At 38.0% G+C, this 26085-nt stretch overlaps 2 protein-coding genes and 4 long non-coding RNA genes across 13 annotated transcripts in view; 2 read left to right on the forward strand and 4 right to left on the reverse strand.

Annotated features, from left to right (window-relative positions):
- The window catches only part of LOC130700291 (calcium-activated potassium channel slowpoke-like), a 28246-nt gene extending 25889 nt beyond the window's left edge, over positions 1-2357 (forward strand). The window contains exon 30 of the mRNA XM_059496628.1: positions 42-2357. Within this exon, the coding sequence (XP_059352611.1) occupies positions 42-122 (81 nt within the window). The 3' untranslated portion in view covers positions 123-2357. The remainder of the gene's footprint in view (positions 1-41) is intronic.
- Positions 2088-4989, reverse strand: LOC130700295 (SET domain-containing protein SmydA-8-like). 2 transcript variants are annotated; one of them, XM_057522339.2, is made up of 9 exons: positions 4799-4989; positions 4206-4720; positions 4085-4147; positions 3551-3679; positions 3388-3460; positions 3094-3316; positions 2757-3024; positions 2425-2692; positions 2088-2097 (listed from the first exon to the last, which is right to left on the reverse strand). In XM_057522339.2, the coding sequence occupies exons 1-8, from the start codon at positions 4873-4875 to the stop codon at positions 2442-2444; spliced, it is 1599 nt and encodes a 532-aa protein (XP_057378322.1). In that variant the 5' UTR covers positions 4876-4989; the 3' UTR covers positions 2088-2097; positions 2425-2441. The 2 variants fall into 2 exon arrangements, with proteins under 2 accessions (XP_057378322.1, XP_057378321.1); XM_057522338.2 differs by lacking the exon at positions 2088-2097 and having other exon boundaries at positions 2340-2692.
- A 1698-nt stretch (positions 4990-6687) lies between these two features.
- LOC130700308 (uncharacterized) lies at positions 6688-9029 on the forward strand. 7 transcript variants are annotated; one of them, XR_009421514.1, is made up of 7 exons: positions 6688-6754; positions 6863-6951; positions 7024-7085; positions 7311-8552; positions 8646-8684; positions 8748-8804; positions 8872-9029. It is a non-coding gene; the product is annotated as an uncharacterized LOC130700308 (long non-coding RNA). The 7 variants fall into 7 exon arrangements; XR_009003726.1 differs by having other exon boundaries at positions 7016-7410; positions 7508-7549; positions 7720-8804; XR_009421516.1 differs by having other exon boundaries at positions 7311-7863; positions 8247-8804.
- Positions 9030-18907: 9878 nt separating this feature from the next.
- On the reverse strand, positions 18908-21189 carry LOC130700311 (uncharacterized). Its single transcript, XR_009003740.2, has 7 exons — positions 21027-21189; positions 20868-20932; positions 20593-20798; positions 20116-20280; positions 19808-20035; positions 19236-19717; positions 18908-19136 (listed from the first exon to the last, which is right to left on the reverse strand). It is a non-coding gene; the product is annotated as an uncharacterized LOC130700311 (long non-coding RNA).
- Positions 21190-22227: 1038 nt separating this feature from the next.
- Positions 22228-22971, reverse strand: LOC130700312 (uncharacterized). Its single transcript, XR_009003741.1, has 3 exons — positions 22834-22971; positions 22479-22728; positions 22228-22412 (listed from the first exon to the last, which is right to left on the reverse strand). It is a non-coding gene; the product is annotated as an uncharacterized LOC130700312 (long non-coding RNA).
- A 53-nt stretch (positions 22972-23024) lies between these two features.
- LOC130700313 (uncharacterized) lies at positions 23025-23601 on the reverse strand. Its single transcript, XR_009003742.2, has 3 exons — positions 23346-23601; positions 23194-23270; positions 23025-23117 (listed from the first exon to the last, which is right to left on the reverse strand). It is a non-coding gene; the product is annotated as an uncharacterized LOC130700313 (long non-coding RNA).
- Between the last annotated feature and the right edge of the window lie 2484 nt (positions 23602-26085).

Here is a 26085-nt window from a genome sequence, read left to right on the forward strand (position 1 = left end):
AAAGAGATCAGTTATGTAAGAGTTCCTTGTTTGGCCGACAGGTGTTTGTCCTGATGCAGTTCGATCCTGGTCTTGAATATCAACCTAACCGAGGAGATCACGGCCGCGAAGGGAACTCCTGACTCTTGCTCTGTAGCGCCCTCACCGATGGTCCTTATTCTTACATTTGAAATAATAAATCGAACTCAGTCAACTCAACACACTTTCAATTTAGCGGAGCAAAAAACAAAGGAAACAAAGAAGAATCGCGGAATTTAGGCGTGCGCTTCAAACATTGGCCTCTTCAATTATCACTGAGTATCATCCAACTTCCTTGTCCTCCCCCATCCTCCTTCAAAAACACCCTTGATGTTCCCCATTTTCTACCTGAGGTCTTTGTTGTCACACCCATATTTCGATACAGGAGAAAAACCAAAAAACAAAAGAATATTTTGGAACGTAAGCCCCAAATAGAAGTGAAATAGAAGAAATGAGGGGAGGGGTTGGGTTCGTTTGTAGGAAAAACTCTATGACGACCTCCATATATCCAACGATTGTTGAACTGTGATACCTTGTAAGGAAAATACAAAATTTAACCCCCCCAAAAAAAACATAACAAAAAAAAAAAAAAAACAAAAAAAAAACAAAAAAAAAAAAGAATACTGGCCAAGCGCAGATTAAGTACTGATGTTACCGCAAAAGTTCTGGTTAATACGTTGCTCCCTCCTTAAAAAAAAAAATCCCGTTTTCAAAGTTGTTTACTAATTCACAGTCAAACTGCAACACTTCATTTTTTTTTTCCACTGTTGTTGCCAGGGAAAGTATTTCATAATTTTTTTAAATTGTTACATCCGGTGTTTTGTTGAAAATTTCATTACCAAAAAAATGATACCATGGTGAGGTGCTCTACAGGCAAAAAAATCCGATCTTGATTCGTTGACAAACTGTTTTTGGCAATTCTAGTCCACGAATTACGACTTTGACTATACTTGAAAATAGCCGTCTGAAGTGGGTCATTGAACGACCTACAATTTCTGCTGGTTCTACTAATATGCAAATACTTAAAATTGTGTGAACGGTGTGACACGTCATTTGCGTGGTGACATTTCTTGAGTGTGAGATGAATTATGGTCGACATTGTTTGATCCCCCTTTTCTTCTTCCCGGTAGGCCGACAAGTTCTCTTGTTTTGTTTTTTTTTTGTTTTTTTTAATAATCTGCCCTTCATTTTTCTAATTCTATATACCTTGTTCACACATACAAAATCGCATTTTCATGTTTCCCGAGAGATGAGAGAAATCCGCTCTTTAGTATTCGCCCTCCAAAACGAGTCGGTTTTACCCATCGTGTTCTAAAAAAAACAAACAAAAATACGAATACTGCTCTATTCTAATTGCTAAATTCTTTTCTCCATGAGTGACATGTTGCTCCCATCTTTAACCTTTTTTAAAGGCATTTCTCGTCTATTTTTCATTCTCCTAACTCGTTTTTCTTTTCACTACTATCTGTCTACCTGTCGCTCTCTCCTCTGTCATCATTTACATAGCATTAACGTTCTAGGCCCTGTCAGTTCATCAGTGTTTGAGAGGACTATTTTCTTTTGAACTGTAGAAAATGAAAGAGAAAAAACACGAATTTACTTGTATGATTCAGCGTTTGGGATTGACCCAGACGATGATGTCTGCATTGTACCTCCGGTTTATTTCAACCGATATTTCTTTGACACACCTGGACTGTTATCTCGTGCGCCTATTTCACATCCTGTCTTTCCCTTTCATCCAACTTCACTGCTGGTAGTACCAACATTTTGTTTGAGAGTTAGTTTGAACGATTTGCGATTAAATGGCTCTGAATTATTATACTTTGGGATGGGGGAGGTGTTTAAACCCATGTAAATGTATTAAGGATGATAGGACAAAATTGTTTTGATTTGGGAAGGGCGGCAGTCGTTGTGAAATGGTTCATTGTTACGTCATCCAATGAAAAATGAGTTACGTCTCTCACTCTCTCCCTTCTGTCTCCATCGTTTTCCATTTGACTTTTTTTTTCTCTTCTCAATTCACCACGTTCACCGAGTCAATGTTTCTTGCAAAAAAAAAAAAAGTATTACGAAAAACAACTAAAAATTAAGTCTATTTAGTCTTGAACTCTATTTCTCTTTCTCTGTCTATTTCTCTTTTTCATTTTTCTCCGTCTTATGGATTCGTTGTTTTATCTAACTTCAATTTTCCTTTCTCTGTTCTTAATTCGACATTTACATACAAAACCGAGAACGTTTTTTTTTTGGTTTTCAAAGCACTGAAGCTACACCCACCTCCTTGCCTTATTGTTTACCGTATTTAACCGGAGAGGAAGAAAAAATCAATACACATGTTCATTGCCAAAGCCAGTTTCTTTCTTCCTATTTTCTAAAAGAATTTGTAAGCCCAAATCTTACGCAAACGACCATCTCTGAACCAAGTTTTATGAACGTCTTAAATTTTCCATTTCTCTAATGTATTCCCTTAGCTGTTTCAGATCGGCCATTGCTGCTCGAGCGACGTGCGATTCGGGAGTATTTACGGGCTCGTGAATCAAGATCTGAACGGCTTCTTTCAGGAAGATTTCAGCATCTTTAAGTTCCTTAATTAGCTGATCTTGTTGCATTCGACCACTTTCAAACTTTCTATTGGCCAGACAAACCAACGGCACGTGAAGTTCGTAGAGTACGATTCCTGTTTGAAAGTAACGAAATGTTCTTTTCCTGTAAAACTTAAAAAAAAATAGAAGGAAAACAACCTCGGAGGCGTGAATAGCCTGGGCACAATTGATGGAGAGCTTCCAGCAGTTCCGAACAAAGTTGAGCTTTGCGATGGAGTAAACTGACGGGCAATTCCGGTATCAAAAATCCTGGCACGTTCCCATACAAGTGGACCAGCGAAATGCGAAGTTGAAGGAGAATAACGTGATTGACGTGAATTTTCTTGGGCAAAGTGAGAAATAATTCTTCGCATCGATCAATTAGATGACGATCAACAGGTAAACGTTGAATATTTTTGACGATGTTCTATGTTAAAAATTGTGTTATGTAAACCCTGGGCAAACGAAAATTCTTTGAGATCTATATGCATTTTACCTGTACTACTTCTTCTGTTCGACCAATATCCTCGGATTTCATTTCATTACTGCATTCTGTACATTTCCAACGAAGAGCTACCGAACTTTCTGCATCGTGGAGTTGGTCATCGTCGTGAGGTAAAACCCAACCGGAGGTGCAAGAACGACAACGAACGGCACTTGCAAATGTCCCGAATTCAGTGGGATCTTGGCAACGACGACAGCGACAGGTAAAATGTTTACTTAAAACAAAATTTATTTGGGAATTAGGACTTGAATTTCAAATGCCATATATTGTTTAGTGTTTACCAACCCTTTTTCTAGGAATGTTCTGCGTTGTAACGTCGTCTGCAACGGATCAGTATAACTTACGAATATCCCTTCACCTTTTTGCATATTGCAATCAATTCAGCTCATCGACGATTGGTATTTTGCGTTTTTAACAAATTAATAAAGACATTTTTGGTTAAAAATACCTTCCTGGATGGGTACAGTCGCTTTGACTGTCATTTGCGAGTCATTGCTCATTGATATTTGGGCATTGGCGATGCACGAATGAGCCATCAAAGATGCCATGTAAAACGTTCCACGCAAGACTTCATTCGCTGCAAAATGTGTAAGTAAATGTTTAACTTTTTCTTAACTGATACATGCAGAATGAGAGATCCACTGCCAGCTAAAATTGTCATGCAAAAAAAAAAAAGAAAGTTTGAATGACATTAGCAAAAGAATTGCATCCCAAGATGGAAACCTGTAAACAGTCGAAGCCAAACTTTCTGCACTGAAATAATTGATAAACTATCGAACCTTGAAAAGCGTAGAGTGAGTTAAGCTTCATCCCGATATCAAAATGCCATTCAGCAAAAAAATAATTCTATTATTTAGTAAATTGTTTGTGTTGCATCTAAAAAAAAATTCATAGAATTGAGCCAATGAAATAAAGATATACTAAGTCAGCCAGCATTAAGTTGCTTTTTGCATTGACCAAGATAACTTTTTCGAAGATTTACTATTAGGTAGTGGCTGCTCTTGATGATCATGCTGCCGTCGATCAGGTTGTTCGATCCGTATCTCTAAAATTAGTTCTGTTAAGTTGCGAATGAAATGTTTGGAATTTTCAATAGTTTTTACCAAAGGAGTTGACATCGATTGCCCCACAAATCTGTTGGACTAAATCGTCATTGATGTCGGGAATCTCTTCATTTAACATCGCCTCCAAATATGGCGTGATGTTTCGTTGATTGAAACCCCAAATCGACGTTTTTTTACGAGCTTCCATGTGCGACTCAAGGTCCATCAGCAGCTGCCATTTGTTTGGCTGTTCTCGACGTAGGAGCAGTAACCGTAGTGGCAACATTAACATGCTCAGCTGCACAGGTATCCTTTGAATCTTTCCATTTTTCTGTCTGTTTTCAATTTCTGGAATGATTTTCTTTAGATAGCAGCATTCATTTTGATGTTCGGACGACATTTGGCAATTATGACTGCATAACGGACTTCGGCATTCGCTGCAAATGTGAGCTTCCTTAAAAAGACGATGGCATCCGAAACAAACGTGTTGTGATAGCGGACCAGGTGCCGCAGCCAACGGATATTCCTTCATTACAACATCTCCTGGTTTAAACGCACGACTGGCCACGAAGTACCTTATGGTAATTAATTTTTTGATTTTCTAATCTCAGAGCATTCCTTGTCTGGGGATACTAAACTCAACTGCTCTATACCTGCCCAATTCTGGTGAACTATCCAAACGAATTGCGGGACTACTTCCGTTTGATGATGGCCGGTTATTCGATTGCATGATTTTTCACGGCAGTGTTGAAATGGGGGTGAAGAATATTCTAGAAATAGGCGGAAACAAGCGACGTGACTGTTCTTGACTAGATACAAAAACAGTACTGGCGTCGCCAACTGCTACCGTATAAAGAAGACCCAGACCGATGGGGTTTAAATTTAGACGATAATAAACAAGAAAAAGGCCTGCGTTTTAAAGACTGGCACCTCAGAGTAGAACCACTCCCCTCCGGGAAGACATGTTGGACAAAGAATGACGACGTTAATACTTCTCGGTTAAAAATAATTCAACTAAAATTAGCTCTTGCCGATCGTTTGACAATACTACGCAATGTTTACTTAACCATTTGTGCAATTAACTGCAATAACAAAAAATTCCCCAGCGCAACCGTAGGGTTTATTTAAGGTTATTTAAGGTAACTACTATTTTTTAAAGTATTTATTGTTTGGCTGCTCGGCTTTGGCAGCGAGAGGCAAAATGGCCGCTTCTGAGAATTACAGAAAGCCTTTGCCCATCGTGTTGTTCCATTAACACCGGTGAAAAAAAAATAGATCTGAAGCCTCAGGATGTCAGCAGCCAGAAACCAATGTTTAGCTTGCAGAGCAGGACAAATGAGTGTACGTAATAATTTGTTACCGGTAAAAAAAAACATAGCATCCGAAACCGGGTAATGGGCAATCTGTGTTCCAAATTCAATGCACGGAACCACGTCGACTTTTTTCATGTTACTCGAACAACCGTATCTGATTGGATGGAAATGCAATCTGAAACGGACGCAAGTCGAGGATACATGCTATGTTTGCAGAGGCATACCGATGAAATATAATTTATATTTACATTGGGTGCTTAACCTCTGTGTCTCTGATGTCACTTGGTAATTTTAGTTGGATTGGATATTTGTCTTGTGTGAAAGACGTAATTTTGTTAGTGATGGCTAATTACTGTTTGATTCGTATTATCTGTTTGTTTTTTTTCGTTAAATCTGGTAGTCTTGTTAAGGCACTAAGGTATTCTTACCACAAAAAATTGTTGTCGTGTATTTCGAAATAAAATTTATTCTTTGTTCCTTTAAAAAATACAAAATACTGTTAAATCAAGCATATCGAATATCCCCCCAAATAAAAACGGTGTAGCAAGTAATCAAAAAATAAATAATCGAAAAAATAAATAACATGAAAAGAAAGGAAATTGTGCACAACAAAAAAAATGTTAAATCGCTTAATTAGATGAAAGAAATTAAAAAGTTGAAGAAAAAAAATCTAGGGAAAAAAATAAAGAAAAAAAAGATGTAGGTGTGACTATGTTGACTGGGCTGCTGAAAGGCGCCTACTCACTGGCGCGATCCCACTACTGCCCGACACGGGAACTTTTGGCTGCTAGGTTTCCCTCCTGGCCCGTTTCGCTCCTCATTAGACAACCTGCATCTGCCGGACTACTCCAACCGATCCATGTTGATGCCGAGCTTAGTGCGGACACCTGTTCAACGCAAGCGACGATCCAGCAGGACTCCCGGCCTCAAGCCATCCACTACACCAAGCCTCCCGGAAGCAGGATTACAGGTATGCGCCACATACCCAGCAGAAAGACTTGTCTTTTTAAAACTAACAATTTTACTGGGCGAGATGTACTGGTTTTACAATAACACTAACTCATACTGAATTGTTATATGTATATGTTTGTATATATTTAGAATGAAGTATTTTGTACATTTTTGGAAGTTTTACTATTAAATATTTTGGAAGTAGTTCAAGACGCCACCGCTTAAACAAATTCAAAAGGAGGGGTAAACAAAAGGAATGGAGGAATAGCCTGCTATAAAAGGCCTAGAAATAGCGATTGTTCGTTGCTGTTTATTCTTGTTGGATGAAAAATACTTCAAAAGTTGGTGAGTGTTATTAGAATTGGAATTACTGTTTGTCTTTCTTGTTTGTGATTTTTAATATTATGATTATTTATAATGTGAAGCACACACTTTCTTTTTTTTTTATTTCAGTGAGTATATTGTGTAATGTATGTACAAGCATGCCTTATAAAGACCATGTGTCCGTCCGGTGGTTTTGGCAATTTGTCACTCATTGACTGGTATATTCTAGAATTTCATAATTCGTTGATGCTGAAGTGCAATATGTGTTTCAATATTTCTAAGCCATTTAGGATTTACATCTGAATGACCTTGCTGGACTTCGACCATTATAATCTTTCATTCCTGTAGTAAGGTAGGAAGACTGTTTCTATGTTAGTTTCACAGCACACTGGTTCTCAGTTTGGGTTTCCTGGTAACTGTCTTATGGAAATCCTATGAAGGTAAGATGGTTGTTTCAGTGAAATGTTCGTTTAATAATGCAATGTTGTTCGTTTGATTTTTTAGGCAGTTGGGGGTCATATGCAGATTTTGTACAGTGATTTTGTGTTCCTTCATGGTCATTTTGTCTTGTGTTTAGGTGTTGGTGCTGTCTTGTCTTCAATAGTGCTGTTGGAGGGTAATTTGATTTCTTACTTTTTGGCATGTTTGGTGATGAACATCATTTACTACCCTTGACTGTAAGGGTAACTAAACTACTATTGGTGCCTAGAGCAAAGCCTTGTTGGTTCTTCAGGGCTAACTAAGGTGATTTTTAATCAACTTATTTTCTGACAGGGGGCTGGAATTTTAGATTAGGACTCGCCTCTTCTGATAGAGGTGATTATTAATTCTGCTAGCTGTCTTTGCCTGGTGTAAAGATGATGTTTTTTCGTGCGTGTCATCTGAATTCTTGATGGATACCACCTTATCTAGCTGATTTCCTCTTATTTAGGAAAATCATTGCATTGTGTTCGGGTGGTCTATTTATAATGTTTTTTTGCTTTCAGTGACGCTGGCCATCGTTCTTTTTTTCGTGGTTTGGCAGTTGTGTCGTTAAACCTACTTTGAACTAAAGGCCGCTTGCATCTTTTCCATGTGATTGGTGGGTTTGAGCGTTTCGTGGGTGCAACGGTAACGGATGCTTAGAACAGGTATAGGTTTACCTTTAAGCTTATTTCGAAACAATTATTGCAACATTTTAATGGGAACATACAATGCGACTTCTACAGTCGTTAGTTATTATTGACCATTGAAGTTGACTGAGAAAATTTACCGCTGAGGTCTCAATTTACGGATGGGGGTGATGGTTAACACCCTATATGGTAACTAGTTCGCCCTGTGGCTTTTTGTGAAGCTCTTGGTCATTTCCAAGCCGCCCCGATTCTCCTCGGCATAAGAGGGTTTTTATAGGGGTTTGTTTTGATTGCTTGTTGTATTTATATTGGTGTACTTGGTATGTCAGGTATGGATTTAAGTAATATTTTGTTGCGTTTTTGTCAAACGAATTATTTTTAATGTTGTTGGGCGTTCGCAGATTTTGTGGGTGTTCAATTGGACGAGTCCGGGGTTTCTGGTACTGTTACATAGTGGGAGGTCGGTCACTGTCTACTGTGCTAGAAAAGCTGAGGCACAGGTATTGTGAAAGGAACATAGCTGACAATTTCACATGGACTAATTTTTGGGCTAGTTTTAGTTGGGGGATACGTTGCCATGTCAAATGTAATCGACTTTCATTCGAGCGCCTCACATCATTAATGGATACAATGCTCAAACGTCGGATAGCAAAAATGTTGCTCAATAGGAGGCAGTCTTCTTGCAATTGGCTGACGAGCATTGCACCGTAAAGTTCAATCGTTTATTTTTACCTTTCATGATGTTTGAATTAGAATTCAAACTATAATTTTTTGTCTTGGGAAAATGGTGTCGGGGCTAGATTTCGTCTCGGATGTCCTTCTCCTTACCGTGGCATTTGGTAACCTAAATGATTATTTGTGATCAAAATTTATTATAAACTAACAGCATTGTGCGGAATCAGGAACATATGACAAGAGAGACCCTCACCAGAATGGAAGTGTCGAGCTAACACTCAGAGGTAATACAAATTGAAATGAATGGCATTGTTTTCATGCAATTAATTGTGATTTGTTTTCCCCGTTAAGTGGGTTAAATATGCACTGACCTGCTGAGCTGTGATTTTTTTCCGGTTTTTGTCTTTTCCAAAATTTATGCTCGCGTCATTGCTAAAGTTGCCCATTATTACGTACGCCAATAGAAATAAGGAAATCTTCGTTTTGTATATATGTCTCAAACAATGCTTGACAATAAATAAACCATCTTTTTTATTTGGGAATCGTTTTCATTGAATTGCAGAATTGGCAGCCAAGAGGTTAATGAATTACCGGAATGATTCTTTGATGTTGTAATTTTTTAATTCAGCCATTAATAAAGTCATCTTTTAAGTTCGCGTGAAATAAACATAACAATTAAAGATCAAGAATTTTTTCAGAAACGATCTGCCAAACAGTATGGCCATCTATTGGTACGATATTCAGTTTGACCATTATGAACTTCGATAAGGAAGAACTGTGCATGTTTAAAGTAGTGTTTCGTTATTCGTTACTAAAAAAAATATATATACACGGCCATCAATATCAGCAGGCAATATTTCTGATTAAACTTACAACTTTCAGTTGTGTCCTGTCAACGTTGTTGTCTCCTACTAGCTCCACTGAAGCAATATGTCAAAAATACAAAATGACTGTTCAGTATTCCGGAGCTATAATCAGTGTATTGGATTTTAACAAACCAAATCATCAAATCCAATCAAATCCAAATCACATCATTTGTGGATGTGGATTAATGTTTCTTCTTGTTAACTGGTTAGTTAAAATTAGCTTAGATTAGTTTAGGTTATGTTACTTAACTAGAACTTTTGCTGTCTTGAATGATTTAAAGATCCAATGCAAATCCGCAAAAAATTGGATTTGCTTCGGATTTCTTTGTTTTTGCGGATTTGATTGGCCAAAATCCAATACACTGGCTATAATACGCTGTTGTCTGTTATGGTGGTCCTCAAAAGTTGCAGAGGAACAATGTTTCTTCTTGTTAACTGGTGTTAAAATAAATTTGAAGAAATAATGGTAGGTGTATTTCAAAACAATTAACTTAATGAAAAAACAGCAATTTTCCAGGAAAAAGCACTCAATTTTGAGTATATTCTGTGATATTCAATCAATTCCGATGTGTATCAGTTTTTGTAGAAAATTTTTTTAAGCCCGACCAAATAAGCCCGACTTTCCTTATTCTTATGTCGGGCTTATTTCGTCGGGCTTAAAATTTTTTTCCTGCAAAAACTGAGACTCACCGGAATTGGTTGAATTTCACAGGGTGTACCCAAAATTGAATGCTGATTCCGGGAAAATTGCTATTTTTTTTCATTAAGTTAATCGCTTTTGAAATACACCGAATATTTGAAAGAATGCTAGCGCGCCAGTACGCTACAACGCTAGCGCGATGTAGCAGAAAAATTCGGTGAGTGCCTGTAGAGAATTAACTAGAAATCTGACCGGTAGATGGCGAGTGCAGTGAACCAGGAAAAAAGGCCGACATGTTTTTTTATATTGGGTAAAACGGATTACCATACAAGCGCGCCGTACCATACTGGCGCGCCAACCTCGGATTGGGAAAAGTCGGACTTATTTTTTTTGTCGGGCTTACTTTCAAGCCCCTAACTTCTTGAACATCGGGAGCCGTTGAGTGAAATAAAACTGGATACCTTACCAATAGATGGCTATACCGTTTGATGGGTCGTCTGCGGTATAAATCCGAGGTTTACCATATGTAAGCTTGCAGCATATTTGTTATGCAGGCATGTAATCGAAGTTTTCTAATTTTAGGTGATGGTATTCGCGTTACATTTTAGTCAAGGCATACTCTACAATGGGATAAATTTTTCGAAGAATAGCATCTCCTAGAGCTATGGGTTGCAGTATTATTCTGATGGTAAAATATCTATTCAATTTCAAATAACTTTCGAACTTCCTTCTCTGTATTTGCAGTGACATGACAGTACTGGTTGGTGGGGTTATCTAAGAGGCATACCATTTCCATTTTCCCATTCAATCTGTGAGACAACTTTGATTGTTTGTTAGAACTATAGCAACATTCCCTGCATAATGAAAGGAACTTCTTAAATGAACTGTTTCCTGATTGAAAACATTTTGGAATATTTGGTTGGAGTTACTCTGATGATATTCCGTGCAGTAATTGGATCTTTTTTCGCGAAGGGTGTTTTGTCTTTTCTGCAGTTGAAGATGCCGACAAAGGTTATGGATTTTCTATCAATAGCTGCCACTCTGCCAAAGACATCTTCCTAAACAATTCAGTATTTAATTGATGGTTGAGAAATCATGAGTTAATTAACTAAATATCTTCAGTTACAGAAAGGAAAATTCCAAATGCCAAGCCCATCATTTCGTAGAGATTTACATATGTTCAATTAAAAACTGTCTGTATTGTTAAAATAATATGGATTTTTGGTCCAGTCCTCACTCATGGTATGTTCAAAGGGAAGTACATAGTTATGTTCCCATTGAAAATGTGACCAACATCACCCATGTTACGGTATTTGTATTATTCAAATTGAAGCACAAAATTAGATTTCTCATCTTTTCTGTGGCCACATTATACCTTGGTCTGAATTTTCTTATTCATTACAGGTTTCATGATGAAATTTTGCAGGTAACCGTAAAAGATGTCCAGCCGTTATATTTCCCTGTTTCAACAATAGAAGACGAAAAGAGATGCAAGTTTTTCGAAGAACGCTACTGCCACTTCACCGTTGATTTATGCGGAACGTAAAACATTTACATTTTTATAAATTAAAGTGCATATCTGGGCTCCCTTCTTTTCTGTGGCCCCGTTTCCCGTTGATTCTTAATAAGCCCGTAGGGGGTCATGCCCCTACTGTGATCAGCAGTAAAGGTTGTGAGTGCGCTGTCCGGAAAGGGGACGTGGGGGTCCCCCTGGCTCGATATCTTTTAAAGGGCCTTGGGGCTACCCACAAATCCGAATTAACGGTTAATCTCTCACGTAAAAACTTGTCCGATCATCACTCTTCATCCTTTTCCGGCTTCTCTTAGCCACGCACCGGGTAATCTCCCCGGTGAGTCAACTAAGGTAGGAGGAGACTTTACCCATGGGTAAAGTCTCCTCCTACCTTAGTTGACACAAAAAAAATTTTACGTGAAATAAAAAATTAAAAAAAAAATTCTTATATCTTTTTGCTAATTTCATCCTTTGTTATTATTTGTCTTCCCACTATCATTAGACACGTCTCGCAGCTATTCCGTCTTTATTGCCTGAACTATCTCTTTTTCATATTATACTACACTTGCATTATCACACTGGTATTCGAACCTCAGACATCTGATATCACAGTCCAGCGCTCTACCACTGAGCCATCCGGTACTGTACATGAAATAATCCTCATATGAAAGCATATGTACGTATGCAGTTTTAACAAGGACTTTTAGGAAGAAATTATTAAGTTTGTAACGTTGTAGTTGGGTTAACGGCATAGCATTGGACTGGTGTGCCAATTGTCTAGGGTTCGATTCCCAAGACAGTTGATAGATAAAGTGAAACATATAAAAACAAAATTCATGTGAAAATAATGGATCTTATTATCCCTCCATCCACCCTCAAATTCACCACTAATATTACATTTTAAAATACAAGACATACATACATACATAACTAACTAACAGGCTGGCTGCCACGCCACTAACTACACTAGCTACGTCGTTATCGGAAAGATAGCGACCAAGGTGGACTGTCCGCTGACAAGTCCGGGCTGATGTAATGATGGAGACCGTTGTGGAAACGCACATCCCGGGTCTCCACCACACATCGAGAAAAGGGAGTCCCTAAGGTGCGTTGCCTAATAAGCCTTACGGCCAATCTTAGACAGTGGCAACTGCTCCACCTTATGGCAGATAGACCATGAGGCAGAAAAGCGCGGCCGGTCCCTATACAGCTAAAAAAAAAAGGGGCGTGGCAGCCAGCGTGTTACTTAGCACTACAATTACACACTACAAAATACAAAGATACCATGATGACGATGCGATAACGTGGCGACCACGAGGCGATGGGCAAGGCGATGGGCAAGGCGATGGGCAAGGCGATGGGCAAGGCGATGATGGCGCGACGGGCGAGGCGAAGACGGGGCGACGGACGAGGCGAAGACGGGGCGACGGACGAGGCGAAGACGGGGCGACGGGCGAGGCGAAGAAGGCGCGACGGGCGAAGACTGGAGGAAAGATATGCGTTGGCTGGAAAGTAGCAATGAAAAGGCGGCTGCTGATATAGTGGTTGTTAACCGTTGACACAGAGAAGCAGGCTGCTTTTTACCAGATTAAAACTTAAGGAAACAATGAGTGGTCCAAGAGCACAATAATTCCATGATGCATTGCAATCCATAGTTTCGTTTCATTGGTGACCATCCTTCAGGGCCAGCATTCTTTGTACTTTTTATTCCACAGGCTAAAAAAAGGCATAGTCACACTAATTTCATACTGACTGCCAAAATATTAGTATAATACCTCACTCCTCAATACAAAATCTTGCCTCTTGAACCTCTCAGTAGATATGATGAGAAGACTGAGGAAAAGGTGAAGGTTAGGGGTTTGCAAAACACCATATGCTGTGTTTCTCAGACGAGACAGGACACAACGAATGGACAATGAGTAGCAGAATGAAATTATGATGTTCCAACACATTTGACTTGTGTTGTTTATGACCTTCCTTCACCGTCAGCATCCTTTGCAGATTAAGTTTCAGGAGCTATGTCTTAAAAACAGAATCATATATATCATATCATTCTGACTGCCAAAATATAAATTTTATACCTATCAACGAACAATTGAATAGCATGATGAAAGCAAAATAATAAGTTGCAGAAGTTTGTGGCTATGACAGCTGACCACCTGACTAATTTTTGCACAGAAATAATTCATTTAATGTGATTCACTTCAAAAGTACACAGAAGAATGAAAACTCGAAAATACGAACCATTATGGCAATCCGTTTTACACAAAAAAAAAAAATAATTTCGCCAAAAAAAAAAAAAAAAATCACACTTTTTTCTTTTTTTCCGACACATAGCCATCTACCGCTCAGACTCGTTATTACTGGCGTAGGCAATTTCAGTCCATTGGATGCCATTCGCAGTTAGTTTAGTAGCGTGGATGGAGAGAATAACGCGTGGCTGGAGGAACAATTAAAAAATGGATAAGATAATACAACAAAAAAATGGTAAGTATAAACATTATTATATTGGTTTTCAATTATTAATTATTGTTTATTAGATCAAATTATGAAGCTGCAGGCCCAATTATTGGAACAACACAAAATATTAGATAACAGCAAAGCTAAGGATGGTAAGGGCTTATACGTAATGATTCTATTTATTTGCTTTTATTCATTTGTGTTTTGTAGCTCAAATTTTGAGTCTACAAGCTCAGCTAGGGGAAAAGAACAAATTGGAATGGAACAGTTTCCAAACAGTGAAGGAGGTTTTTCCAAACTCATCCCTAACTGAACATGAGGATGAATTGGCATTAGGCGAACACAGTCAGGTACCTAAACTTTTCAAATAAGAATTCAAAATAAGTATGGAATTTTAACAAACAATTATTTATTGCTTATTTATTCAGTCTACCACCTGACTGTGTTAAAGTTAAATTCTGTTAGTGCTGCACTAAAAGAATTGTTAGTAATAAGTCCATGCAGCGAAGGAATTGAACGATTGTGGGATCGTATTTGGGCTGAAAATGGGTGTGGTACGGAAACCCAGAAATAGCACGAGTTCAACATAAAACATGAATTAGGTACTTTTCGGTTTTTTGTCTATCGAAACAGTATTTTTAATGCTATTATTTTGCATTCACAGAATTCTAGTGGGGAATCAAGTCAAGTCTAGAAGTATTACAGGATGGAAGAGTGAGCCTACAGTTGAAAAACACTGAAAGTGCATTACCATTAAGGTATGAGGTAAAGTAATAGAGTATGCAAATTGTCTAATGAAAAGTACCATCTTGTGTGAATGAATCCTGTGTAACAGCAATCTTTTATAGTTCTGTCACAGCTAGAAGCCTCAAATAATTCTGCTTCTCTTGCTAAAGAACAACTTGTCCTTTACGTTCAGAGTGTTGGTGAAGCTGAGTACTTAAATGGCCCTAAAGATGTTTCATTTCGTTGGCATTGCAGCGATGAACATCATACATGGACTTTTTAGGTCTGAAAGGAATTTTCTTGAAAATTTTTTGAATTTATGACAAAGCATTTCTCCTGCTTTTTGCCAACCATGTCTAATCTAAAAAAAAAATTATCCAATAGGAAAGGATTTTCAGCATACTGGGAACACAACTATCAACAATGCAACATTCTACAGGTGCTAGTTTATCATTCAAGAGCCTTATACAATGAAGTTAATCTGCAATTTGTATGTCCTTTCCCAAGCTTCCACCAGAAGTTGAATCTATGAGTCATGTAAGTTCCATGATCAACAATTGAGATGCTTAATGGTGTTGTTTTTCTTTTCTCAGTGTAGGTTAATAGTAACATTGGATCTGAAAAGATTCTTGGTTGGGGCAAGACACTGAATAAATTGTATTGATTGGATGGATGACATGACATTGCTATACTTAATTCGGATTCCCCAGACGGTATTTGATATTAAAAAAATTGAAGTGCATATCTGGGCTCCCTTCTTTTCTGAAGCCCCGTTTCCCCTTGACTCATAATAAGCCCGTAGGGGGTCATGCCCCTACTGTACGGTATATATAAAAACAACATATACCGAGGTTTGGAGGGCTCTGGCCGGAAAGGGGACGTGGGGTGCCGCTTCGTCCGATGATGTGTTCACGGAGGGTGACGTGGCTGCCCACAAATCCGAACTAAAGGTTAATCGCTCCTGTAAAAATGTTCCAAATCTTCAGCTCTTCTTCCGGCTTCTCTTAGCCAATCACCGGGTAATCTCCCCGGTGGGTCAACAAGGCAGTGTCTCCCCCTGCCTGGGTTGACGGCAACTTTTGAAAGGGCTATTGTGCCTTTTTAAAGTTGCAAAAATAATTGTAATGTGCAGAGAATTGTCAATAAAATTTTTTTTATAAAATATTTTTTGCAAAATTTGTTTGCTTTCTGTTTGCTATTCTCGTCTGTGTTAGCTTTGTTCACACATTGCATTTATCAATTTTTTTTTTGGCGTTGCTTTATTTGTTTTTGTCACATTTGATGGTAAGGTGACGGGTATTGGTTTATCGTTCATCTGTAAGCATCCTATTATTATCCAGGGATCGAACCCTGGATGTTCGGCATACCTCGCCGATGCTCTACCAATGAGCCACGAATCATATGATTTTAAGTTGGCTTTTTTTTCTAGACACTTGTGGACTTGCATTTACACTTAGAATAAAACTGAAATGCAATTCTGCAATATACTCTTCTACATTATTCTACTTCATTTTTACACATCTACTGAGGTTTGAACCCAGGGTAACAGGTATCGCAGATAAAAGCTCTACCACAGAGCTAAGAACCTTATGGAAGCAATAGAAAGATAAACATATAGTTGTGAAAGACTGCATCAACATCCTAGACGATAACATATGATATGCGATAATAAAAACTTTAGATATATCTCGTGGCTCAATGTTAGAGCATCGGCGTTGCACGCTGAATGTCTGGGGATCGGTTCCCATACGAGTAAAACCAAATACAAAATTACTTCATAAAATATCCAGATTGTTCCTTGAATCTAAGCTGAAGAATTCAAAGAGTGTAATAAATAATACTTACATATAAACGATAAACCAATGGAAACAATGCTTACCATCAAAGGTGACAAAAACAATAAAGGTGAATTAAGCAAGCTAAATATAAAAGTGTAACGTGTGAACACAGCGAATACAGACAATGAAAGAAACGAATTTTGCAAAAAATATTTTATAAAAAAAATTTTATTGACAATTCTCTGCACATTACAATTATTTTTGCAACTTTAAAAAGGCACAATAGCCCTTTCAAAAGTTGCCGTCAACCCAGGCAGGGGGAGACACTGCCTTGTTGACCCACCGGGGAGATTACCCGGTGATTGGCTAAGAGAAGCCGGAAGAAGAGCTGAAGATTTGGAACATTTTTACAGGAGCGATTAACCTTTAGTTCGGATTTGTGGGCAGCCACGTCACCCTCCGTGAACACATCATCGGACGAAGCGGCACCCCACGTCCCCTTTCCGGCCAGAGCCCTCCAAACCTCGGTATATGTTGTTTTTATATATACCGTACAGTAGGGGCATGACCCCCTACGGGCTTATTATGAGTCAAGGGGAAACGGGCTTCAGAAAAGAAGGGAGCCCAGATATGCACTTCAATTTTTTTAATATCAAATACCGTCTGGGGAATCCGAATTAAGTATAGCAATGTCATGTCATCCATCCAATCAATACAATTTATTCAGTGTCTTGCCCCAACCAAGAATCTTTTCAGATCCAATGTTACTATTAACCTACACTGAGAAAAGAAAAACAACACCATTAAGCATCTCAATTGTTGATCATGGAACTTACATGACTCATAGATTCAACTTCTGGTGGAAGCTTGGGAAAGGACATACAAATTGCAGATTAACTTCATTGTATAAGGCTCTTGAATGATAAACTAGCACCTGTAGAATGTTGCATTGTTGATAGTTGTGTTCCCAGTATGCTGAAAATCCTTTCCTATTGGATAATTTTTTTTTTAGATTAGACATGGTTGGCAAAAAGCAGGAGAAATGCTTTGTCATAAATTCAAAAAATTTTCAAGAAAATTCCTTTCAGACCTAAAAAGTCCATGTATGATGTTCATCGCTGCAATGCCAACGAAATGAAACATCTTTAGGGCCATTTAAGTACTCAGCTTCACCAACACTCTGAACGTAAAGGACAAGTTGTTCTTTAGCAAGAGAAGCAGAATTATTTGAGGCTTCTAGCTGTGACAGAACTATAAAAGATTGCTGTTACACAGGATTCATTCACACAAGATGGTACTTTTCATTAGACAATTTGCATACTCTATTACTTTACCTCATACCTTAATGGTAATGCACTTTCAGTGTTTTTCAACTGTAGGCTCACTCTTCCATCCTGTAATACTTCTAGACTTGACTTGATTCCCCACTAGAATTCTGTGAATGCAAAATAATAGCATTAAAAATACTGTTTCGATAGACAAAAAACCGAAAAGTACCTAATTCATGTTTTATGTTGAACTCGTGCTATTTCTGGGTTTCCGTACCACACCCATTTTCAGCCCAAATACGATCCCACAATCGTTCAATTCCTTCGCTGCATGGACTTATTACTAACAATTCTTTTAGTGCAGCACTAACAGAATTTAACTTTAACACAGTCAGGTGGTAGACTGAATAACTAAGCAATAAATAATTGTTTGTTAAAATTCTATACTTATTTTGAATTCTTATTTGAAAAGTTTAGGTACCTGACTGTGTTCGCCTAAAGCCAATTCATCCTCATGTTCAGTTAGGGATGAGTTTGGAAAAACCTCCTTCACTGTTTGGAAACTGTTCCATTCCAATTTGTTCTTTTCCCCTAGCTGAGCTTGTAGACTCAAAATTTGAGCTACAAAACACAAATGAATAAAAGCAAATAAATAGAATCATTACGTATAAGCCCTTACCATCCTTAGCTTTGCTGTTATCTAATATTTTGTGTTGTTCCAATAATTGGGCCTGCAGCTTCATAATTTGATCTAATAAACAATAATTAATAATTGAAAACCAATATAATAATGTTTATACTTACCATCCTTTTGTTGTATTATCTTATCCATTTTTTAATTGTTCCTCCAGCCACGCGTTATTCTCTCCATCCACGCTACTAAACTAACTGCGAATGGCATCCAATGGACTGAAATTGCCTACGTCAGTAATAACGAGTCTGAGCGGTAGATGGCTACGTGTCGGAAAAAAAGAAAAAAGTGTGATTTTTTTTTTTTTTTTTGGCGAAATTATTTTTTTTTTTTGTGTAAAACGGATTGCCATATGTAACACATAAAACAAATAATCAGACACCGGTTTCACAGTTCACTGCTGATTCACTTGTCATAGAAAAACATAAGTACATCAGCGCCATCTTTTGCCTTAATATACAACCAAAAATGCAAGTCGGCGAGGGATGAAAGCATGAAATTTTTTATTAAGTAATTAACAGATTTTTAAATTCTTGCATCCCAAATCTGCTGGCATCTGTGCTATGGCAGATGCAATAAACTTGCTCGTCAAGACTATGTTCTCCTTGTTTTATCATTGGGTTGATTTTTGATCGTCTCTCCTGTAATATGCTTTGCTTCGTTTGCTTATCTTCCTATTTAAAGTGTTATACAACAATTAGTTAATATTGATATGGAATTACTTCATGGAAGAATCTCTACTATAAAGCCAGAATAGCTAGTCTTATGCTTACAGAAATTCTCAGAGAAGTGGTTGAAATTCGACAAAACATAAATAACATGTCCACATGTAATGATTATCGCACCAACAGGTGGCCGCTTCGTTTGGGGTGCCGAATGCCGTAAAAATTCTTAGCTCAGTGTGGCATCAGGTAAAAGTAACACATGCATTGGACAATTTTGGATTTTGCATTCTCTGAGCAGTTTCTGCGTCACTTTTTTGGATTAAGTGAAACGTGATTCGCTTCTAATAAGTCTTCTTTGGACCTTGAACATCTTGGAAGTGATCGTGGAGTCCAGAATTCTGCGAACCTTGGCCATTGGAATGTTCACTAAAAATGTATCAACGGAAGCAGTTAATCCTCTTAATGGATCTCGATTGCCAAGATCGGTTGCAACCTTAATGACATGCTTCTGGCTCTTCTGAATCCCGATCGTTTTCAGTGGTATAGGACGAAAAAAATTCACGAAGTAAGTCATTTTTGAGTTACGGTCACTTAATGACAGTTGATGATTCAAAGGGAACGAAGTGCGGATATCGTTACAAAGGCAATTCAAAATGTTATGTACCCAATTGATTTAATACTTGTGATTCCGATCAGTACTGGCTGAAGCGGATGTGCCAATCTCTAAAGCTTTCACCAACAGAAGACACTCATTCTTTGGCTGGAAAGGATTTCGACGGAAGGCCGACGAAGCCTTTTCAGTGATTGACTTCTAAAGAAATTCTTTATGTTCGACATCGAAGGTGTTGGCCCACACGGTACTTACATAATCAGTCGGTAGCCAGCGTCTTCCCTTTACTCTGGTTCCCCTATTAAATTGGATTTTTGAAAAACATTTATAGTTTTCAGTTAACAATTCTAAATAAAATTTTGTCCAACAAATACTTACCATGTAATTCCCACAAGGTGAGTTTGGGACAAACACTTGGTCCCAAGTTAGAATTTTTCCACTTCCAGGGGACTGACACACAATCTAGTGCTTTTAAGCATGCATATGTCCACAATTGTTTTCAGCTGACAGTAGCCCCTGATTTCGGTCATCTTTCCTGTACAACTATAGCAAGCAAAAAACAAAACTATTAACATTCCGGGGTAAAAAAAAATTCGAAAAGATAAAAAAAAAAAAAAAAAATGGCAAGATATTTTCAGAAACTGCTGCAGGTGTTTCTAATAGCAACTCCTTTCTATTCACTTTTATTCTCTTATTGTTGGTATTACCAAAGCAATTCACATATGTTCAAAATAAAGGTGCAAATCAACGAGTTACCATTAGGAAACCTCGACCGCCTTAAATGTGATAAACCTCATACCGCAATTTACGTGCCAAATCATTTTTTCTCCTTCACGATGGTAAGAATCACTTTACCTTGCTACGAATGAATACGTCCTATAACCCAATGACGAGAATTTTTCGTGATTTTCAGATGAAATGGTGAACCGTGACAATTATGACCGTTCAACAAAATGCGTACGACAAACATTTTAATTTCTTATGGTACGAACTTCACTCAAAGAAGTTTCCATGTTCATTCGTACAAATTGATATCAGCAGACGGTATCCGATCCATCTATCTTTGGCCATGAAATAGTGCACTAAAATGAAGTACTTGAACTGATTTGTAATTTTTTTCTGAAACTTACTTGGGACAGTTGGTTCACGAGCAAGTCAGAAGTCACCTGGAGCCAAACTGAAATATGAGGCAATCCTTTGGCAACGAAAATGAAGGGTAAGATTGTTATGGCTCCGCCACACAAATAACGTTACAGCAATATTAACAAAGAAATGTCGGGTAACATTACCGTAACCATCTTCTCAACTGGGAAGCGATTTGACTTCAAGCGTCTATTCTGAAGACGCAGGTGTAATCACTGCCACGTCAATGGAAGTGAGGATGGCGTCTACGAAGTTTATTTCTAAGTTCCATTCAATAGCACAGTGTTTCGACATCCCAACAAGCGATTTTTTTTTACTCTGGTAAGGTTCATGGACGGAGACATTAGCAATGCGATTGTTGTCACTTTATGGATATCATATACCTGGCGTGAAACGTGTATCGTTGTAGCAGTTTATGAGCGCAAAAGACGTCTATCCTACAGCCAACCGAAACGGGTGGCGTTTATTGGCAACAGGTTACCCTATTGGGTTGATGGCACCGAATGAACAGCCATATCTTGGATACCAGCTTGGACCACGTCAAAAGTTTGTTTCACCAAAAACGTCAACTAACAACGAACTGATACGACCGGTTCGACGCCGATTCAAATTTCCATTCTGTATCATGGTTATAAAATCACCAACACGCCAACATCTCAGCAACTATACAGAATAAAAACCATGAATTAAAAAAATCCATCAATTTGTGCTGCAGCTAACTTACAGGAATGGACGAAATAATTCATGTGGTACTGCAAATTTTCAGATTTAAATTATCAGAACTTCATACAATACTACAGCTTTTCTGAATCTGTCCATCCTGAAGCTCGAGGGTGCTAGCTATCAGATGTTATTAGATCAGTTAGACAAGTGGGAAAAAAAAAAATTGTTTAGATTATTTCACTATAATAAGAAATACTCTCAAACTAACTGATTTTTTATGTTAAATAAGACTAAATAGTTTTAATACCCCAACTTGAAAACAACACAATACATTATGAAACTAAATTATAGTAACTAGCAACAGAAACATTCCACCAGGTAAAAGAAGTTGCATTTAGCTTCACATGCAGACACCAAATAAAGCAGTTTATTTTTATTACTGACAAAGTAGTTTGATGCCACTGACTGAGTAGCTTGAATTCTCTTGCTGTAAAGTTTTCCCCTTAAACTTTTCTTCAAGCACAAATACAGACACCTAAATGTAAAACTTAGAACCTTAACAGGAAACATTAATAAATATTTACCAAAGTAATAGTTTGCTGGCAGCCAATAAGAAATAGAAATCCTTCTATCCCGAGCTAATTCAAGAACACACTTTTAACAAATGTTTCTTCCTTTATGAAACAGCTTAACATTCTTAACTACTGGATAGAAGAAAGATCTAGATGAAACAGTAAACAATGTGCGCCGAAGATATGATTTAACAATAATTGTTCACATGTTACCCCTGGCCGATAAGTGAAATGCAACAAACCATTTTTTGCTCATTGATTGTGGCACGTGCATAGTGAAAAGGCTGGTGGACCAATCTGTAAAAGAAACCTTGTATCCATTAAAACCCGAGACATCTTTTAACTATCATTATTTTAACTTACTTATAAATCTTCGAAAATTAAGAAAATATCACTTTTTTGGTAGCTCATCGCGACACGTGCATTGTGGAACCGCCGTTAAGTTAACAAACGATACGTCAATACATGCAAAAATCCAATCTAATTGGCTACCTTATGTCTAGCGATTTATGGCCACCTGGTGTGCAACGGATTTCATCGGTAAGTGCTGTGCAACTGTTTTCAGCGCCTCTTGTGGTGACAAATGCCATTACATCAATGTCACATGCCACTGCTAGGAAAATAAAAAAAATTTACAGTTTAAGTTAATGCCAATGCAGGATTTAGCCAACTAGAAACGGAAAACAAATTAAACGACAAAATATGTCAAGGAACGTACCAATTAGATTTCCTCCTATTGGGCCGATTTTAAGACGATTCAACTACTACTTTTACTGCTTCATTCAGATTAAAAGTTCACGTCTTTGTTGTTGACAAGATCTTCCTTCTGTTCTCTTTGCCAACACGGCGATCCCATTCTGTGAGTTGACTGTTTTACCATGAATTATATTAAGGTAGTAACGGGGATACCTCTTTGCACGGAAGAGCTTGAGCTCTCCATGTTAATCTGCTCCATAGATGGCGTTGTATCTGTTCAGTGACAAATTGTATAATAGTATAAATCTATGTATCGTATAAATAGACCCTTAATTAGTTTTAGAAAATGGCTCAAGAAAGGGTTGACATACAAGCATATTACCGAGTTTCACGTAGCTGATGTCAACTGTCAACGATTTTACAGGTGAAGAAGGCTCAGGCTTCATAACAGATTTCCAACTAAAAGGATGTCAAAGAAACAAAATTTTAATGGGATCATAGCTTTTGAACATGTGTTGAAGAAAATCAAGCTACCTTGTTGACAGAATATTTCTTTCTTGTCCCACTTCCTGGACCTCTGTTAACAATTGTATATGCACCCTTCTAACGCAGCTATACCTCATTTCAAAAACCAATCGCCAATTAATCAACAATTGCAAATACCTCTAGCATGATCACACATATTAACATAAGGGGTCAAGCAATCCAAGATGTGGGCCTCATCAAAGGCAAAAAAGATTAATCATGTGACTACATTTCACACCATTATTGCCTACATTAACTGATCATTCTTAACCAATGACGACACACAATCCTGTAATTTAAAAAATAAAATATATTAGGTCTCAGCGAATCATTGTATTTGGTTTTGAATTTTCAAGGTGACGAAAAGCATGGTTCATAGTTACCAAACGAACGAGTTTACGATTTTGTTGCTGTATGACATTTTAACTTCTAATAATTCAAACTACGGCGAAAGCATGAAGTTAGCAATAAAATTTCATACCCACAAACACATTTTTTAAATTTTCCAATCATTCAAATTAGCCTCAGAGCTCTGGGAAAGACACGCGAATTCAATCCTAACAACGTGGACGAAGTGAAGCAGACGACAGAATGGCCACCCTATGCCCCGAAATTTGCCCCGGTTTGCCCGAAATAGTGATCGACACAGCTGCTATCTATTGGCAAAAGAGATTATGATTGTAAAGTCCATTTCCTATAGTGGTAATATATAGTGGTGGTAGTAACCGTAGTGGTAACATTAACATGCTCAGCTGAACAGGTATTTTTTAAATCATTTAATACTTCAGTTTTTTTCGATTTCTGCGGTCATCAGCTGATCCGGTATAAAGAAGACCAGACCGATAGAATTTAAAATTTGACGATAATAAACAAGAAAAAGGCCTATGTTTTTAAGACTGGCAATTCAGAGAACACTCCCCGCGGGGAAAAGATTGACGGTTCTAATACTTCCCAGTTAAAAATAAACTTAATGCTTACGGTAAGTATTTTTTGTTTGGCTGCTCGGCCTTGGCAGCGGGAGGTAAAAATGGACACTTCCGAGTATTACAGGAAGTCATTGCCTACCGTTTTGTCCCATTAAAACTGGTGAGAAAAAAAAACAAGTAATAATGTTTTGAAGCCTCAGGACGTACGTAGCCGGAAACCAATCTTTAGCTCGCAGAGCGGGACAAATGAGTTTATGTAATAATTTGTAACCGGAAAGAACAGAGCAACCGAAACCGGGTTATGGGCGGTATATGGGTGTTCCAAATTCGAAGCAAGGAACAATATGTGCATCATACGGGTTTGTCCGGTTAATTTTGTTGTCCTGAACTATAGTGGGGAAATTAGAATCCCCTAAAGCAATATCTCACGTCCACTAGCCAAAACGAAAGTAACCATAAATGACGTCACAGTCGGTAAGCACGACATCGCGTTTGTTTGTTCAACTCTTGTTTTGAAAACCGTGGCAAGTATATTTTGAAGGAACAAAAAAAAATAATTAAATGCTAGCGCTTATTCTCTGATAAGAAAACAACAACAAATTTCCGGTGTGATGTCCCTTAAAGCGCCTCTGGAATTCCAGTTCTCATGTGTCTGTTCTTTAACCCTTCCGCAATGGTCGTTCTATAGTAGAGAGAAGAAAGAAAAAAAGAAACCTCTTTTGATTTAACAACCGGTTTTCCCGACCTTGAAGTGCAGGTGGACGCATAAATTATGAGAATGTTCAACCATGTCTAGCAGTCAAGAATTTAAAGAAAGGGATGAATCACGCCATCAATCAACCTCAATTTCCATCCGTGACGCTGCATAAGCTTACTCCTATGCGATTGCGGCAAAGGATTCTAGCTCTCTCCCGCAAAAAAATAATTTGTAACGCATTTCCCGTGCATTGGCACCATATACGCTGCACGATTAAAGCGAATTAAGCTACGCAAAAGTGGATATTTGAACATAATTTATATGCAAACGTTGCGTAGCGTCAGTTCCGCCGCACATGTGGCCTAAAAACCCAGTAAAAATTCGAGACATCCGAAAAAAAAAACTGGTAACCAGGAGAAATTCGATTGCGCACTTGCATACAAGAATTTAGACGATGTCGTTATATCTATACAACCTACATCACTTGATTACCATACAAATAGCGTTTCCCCCCCTTTTTTTTTTTTTAAACATTACTATGCCATTGGAATGCATAAGACATGGCGTAGTCCGTGTATGAGAATTCTATAAACTTTGCTTCTTCTACCGTTAAAGGCGGGTGTGATTTCTAGCAGTCAGGAAATTGAAGTAAAATAAAAATACGCCCCGTCCTCGTTCACGGCATTGACCTTCTTCATAGAGACATTTTCTTTTTTTTTTTTTGTTTAAGAGAGGGGTTAATTTATGGATTTTTCGAGAAAAGAAAGCTGAGTAAAAGTAGACAGAGAAAGAAAAAAAAAAAAAGGATGCGTTCTCTTCTATATCTGAAATGAACGCTTCACCCAGAGGCACAATACATTAAACTCAACTGGGTCAACTCGTTTGCATTCCCGAGACTTCGTTTGTATCGTAAATCGTTCCATCCGTTATTGTATGCTCGTTGGCCATTACTGTGGATTGCTTTTTCTCTTCTCCCGACCATATATGCAAGCATGTGCATCTAACGTGGCTTATTTCATTCAATGGAACACACGAAATACAAGAGAGTCGTTTACAGTTTCTACGCACCCATTATTGTAACCGTATGTACGCACGACGGCGCTTCGCCGACGCGGCCGTATGAAAA

The sequence above is a fragment of the Daphnia carinata genome, chromosome 8 (genome assembly GCF_022539665.2).
Source record: "Daphnia carinata strain CSIRO-1 chromosome 8, CSIRO_AGI_Dcar_HiC_V3, whole genome shotgun sequence".
NCBI classification, from domain to species: domain Eukaryota; kingdom Metazoa; phylum Arthropoda; class Branchiopoda; order Diplostraca; family Daphniidae; genus Daphnia; species Daphnia carinata.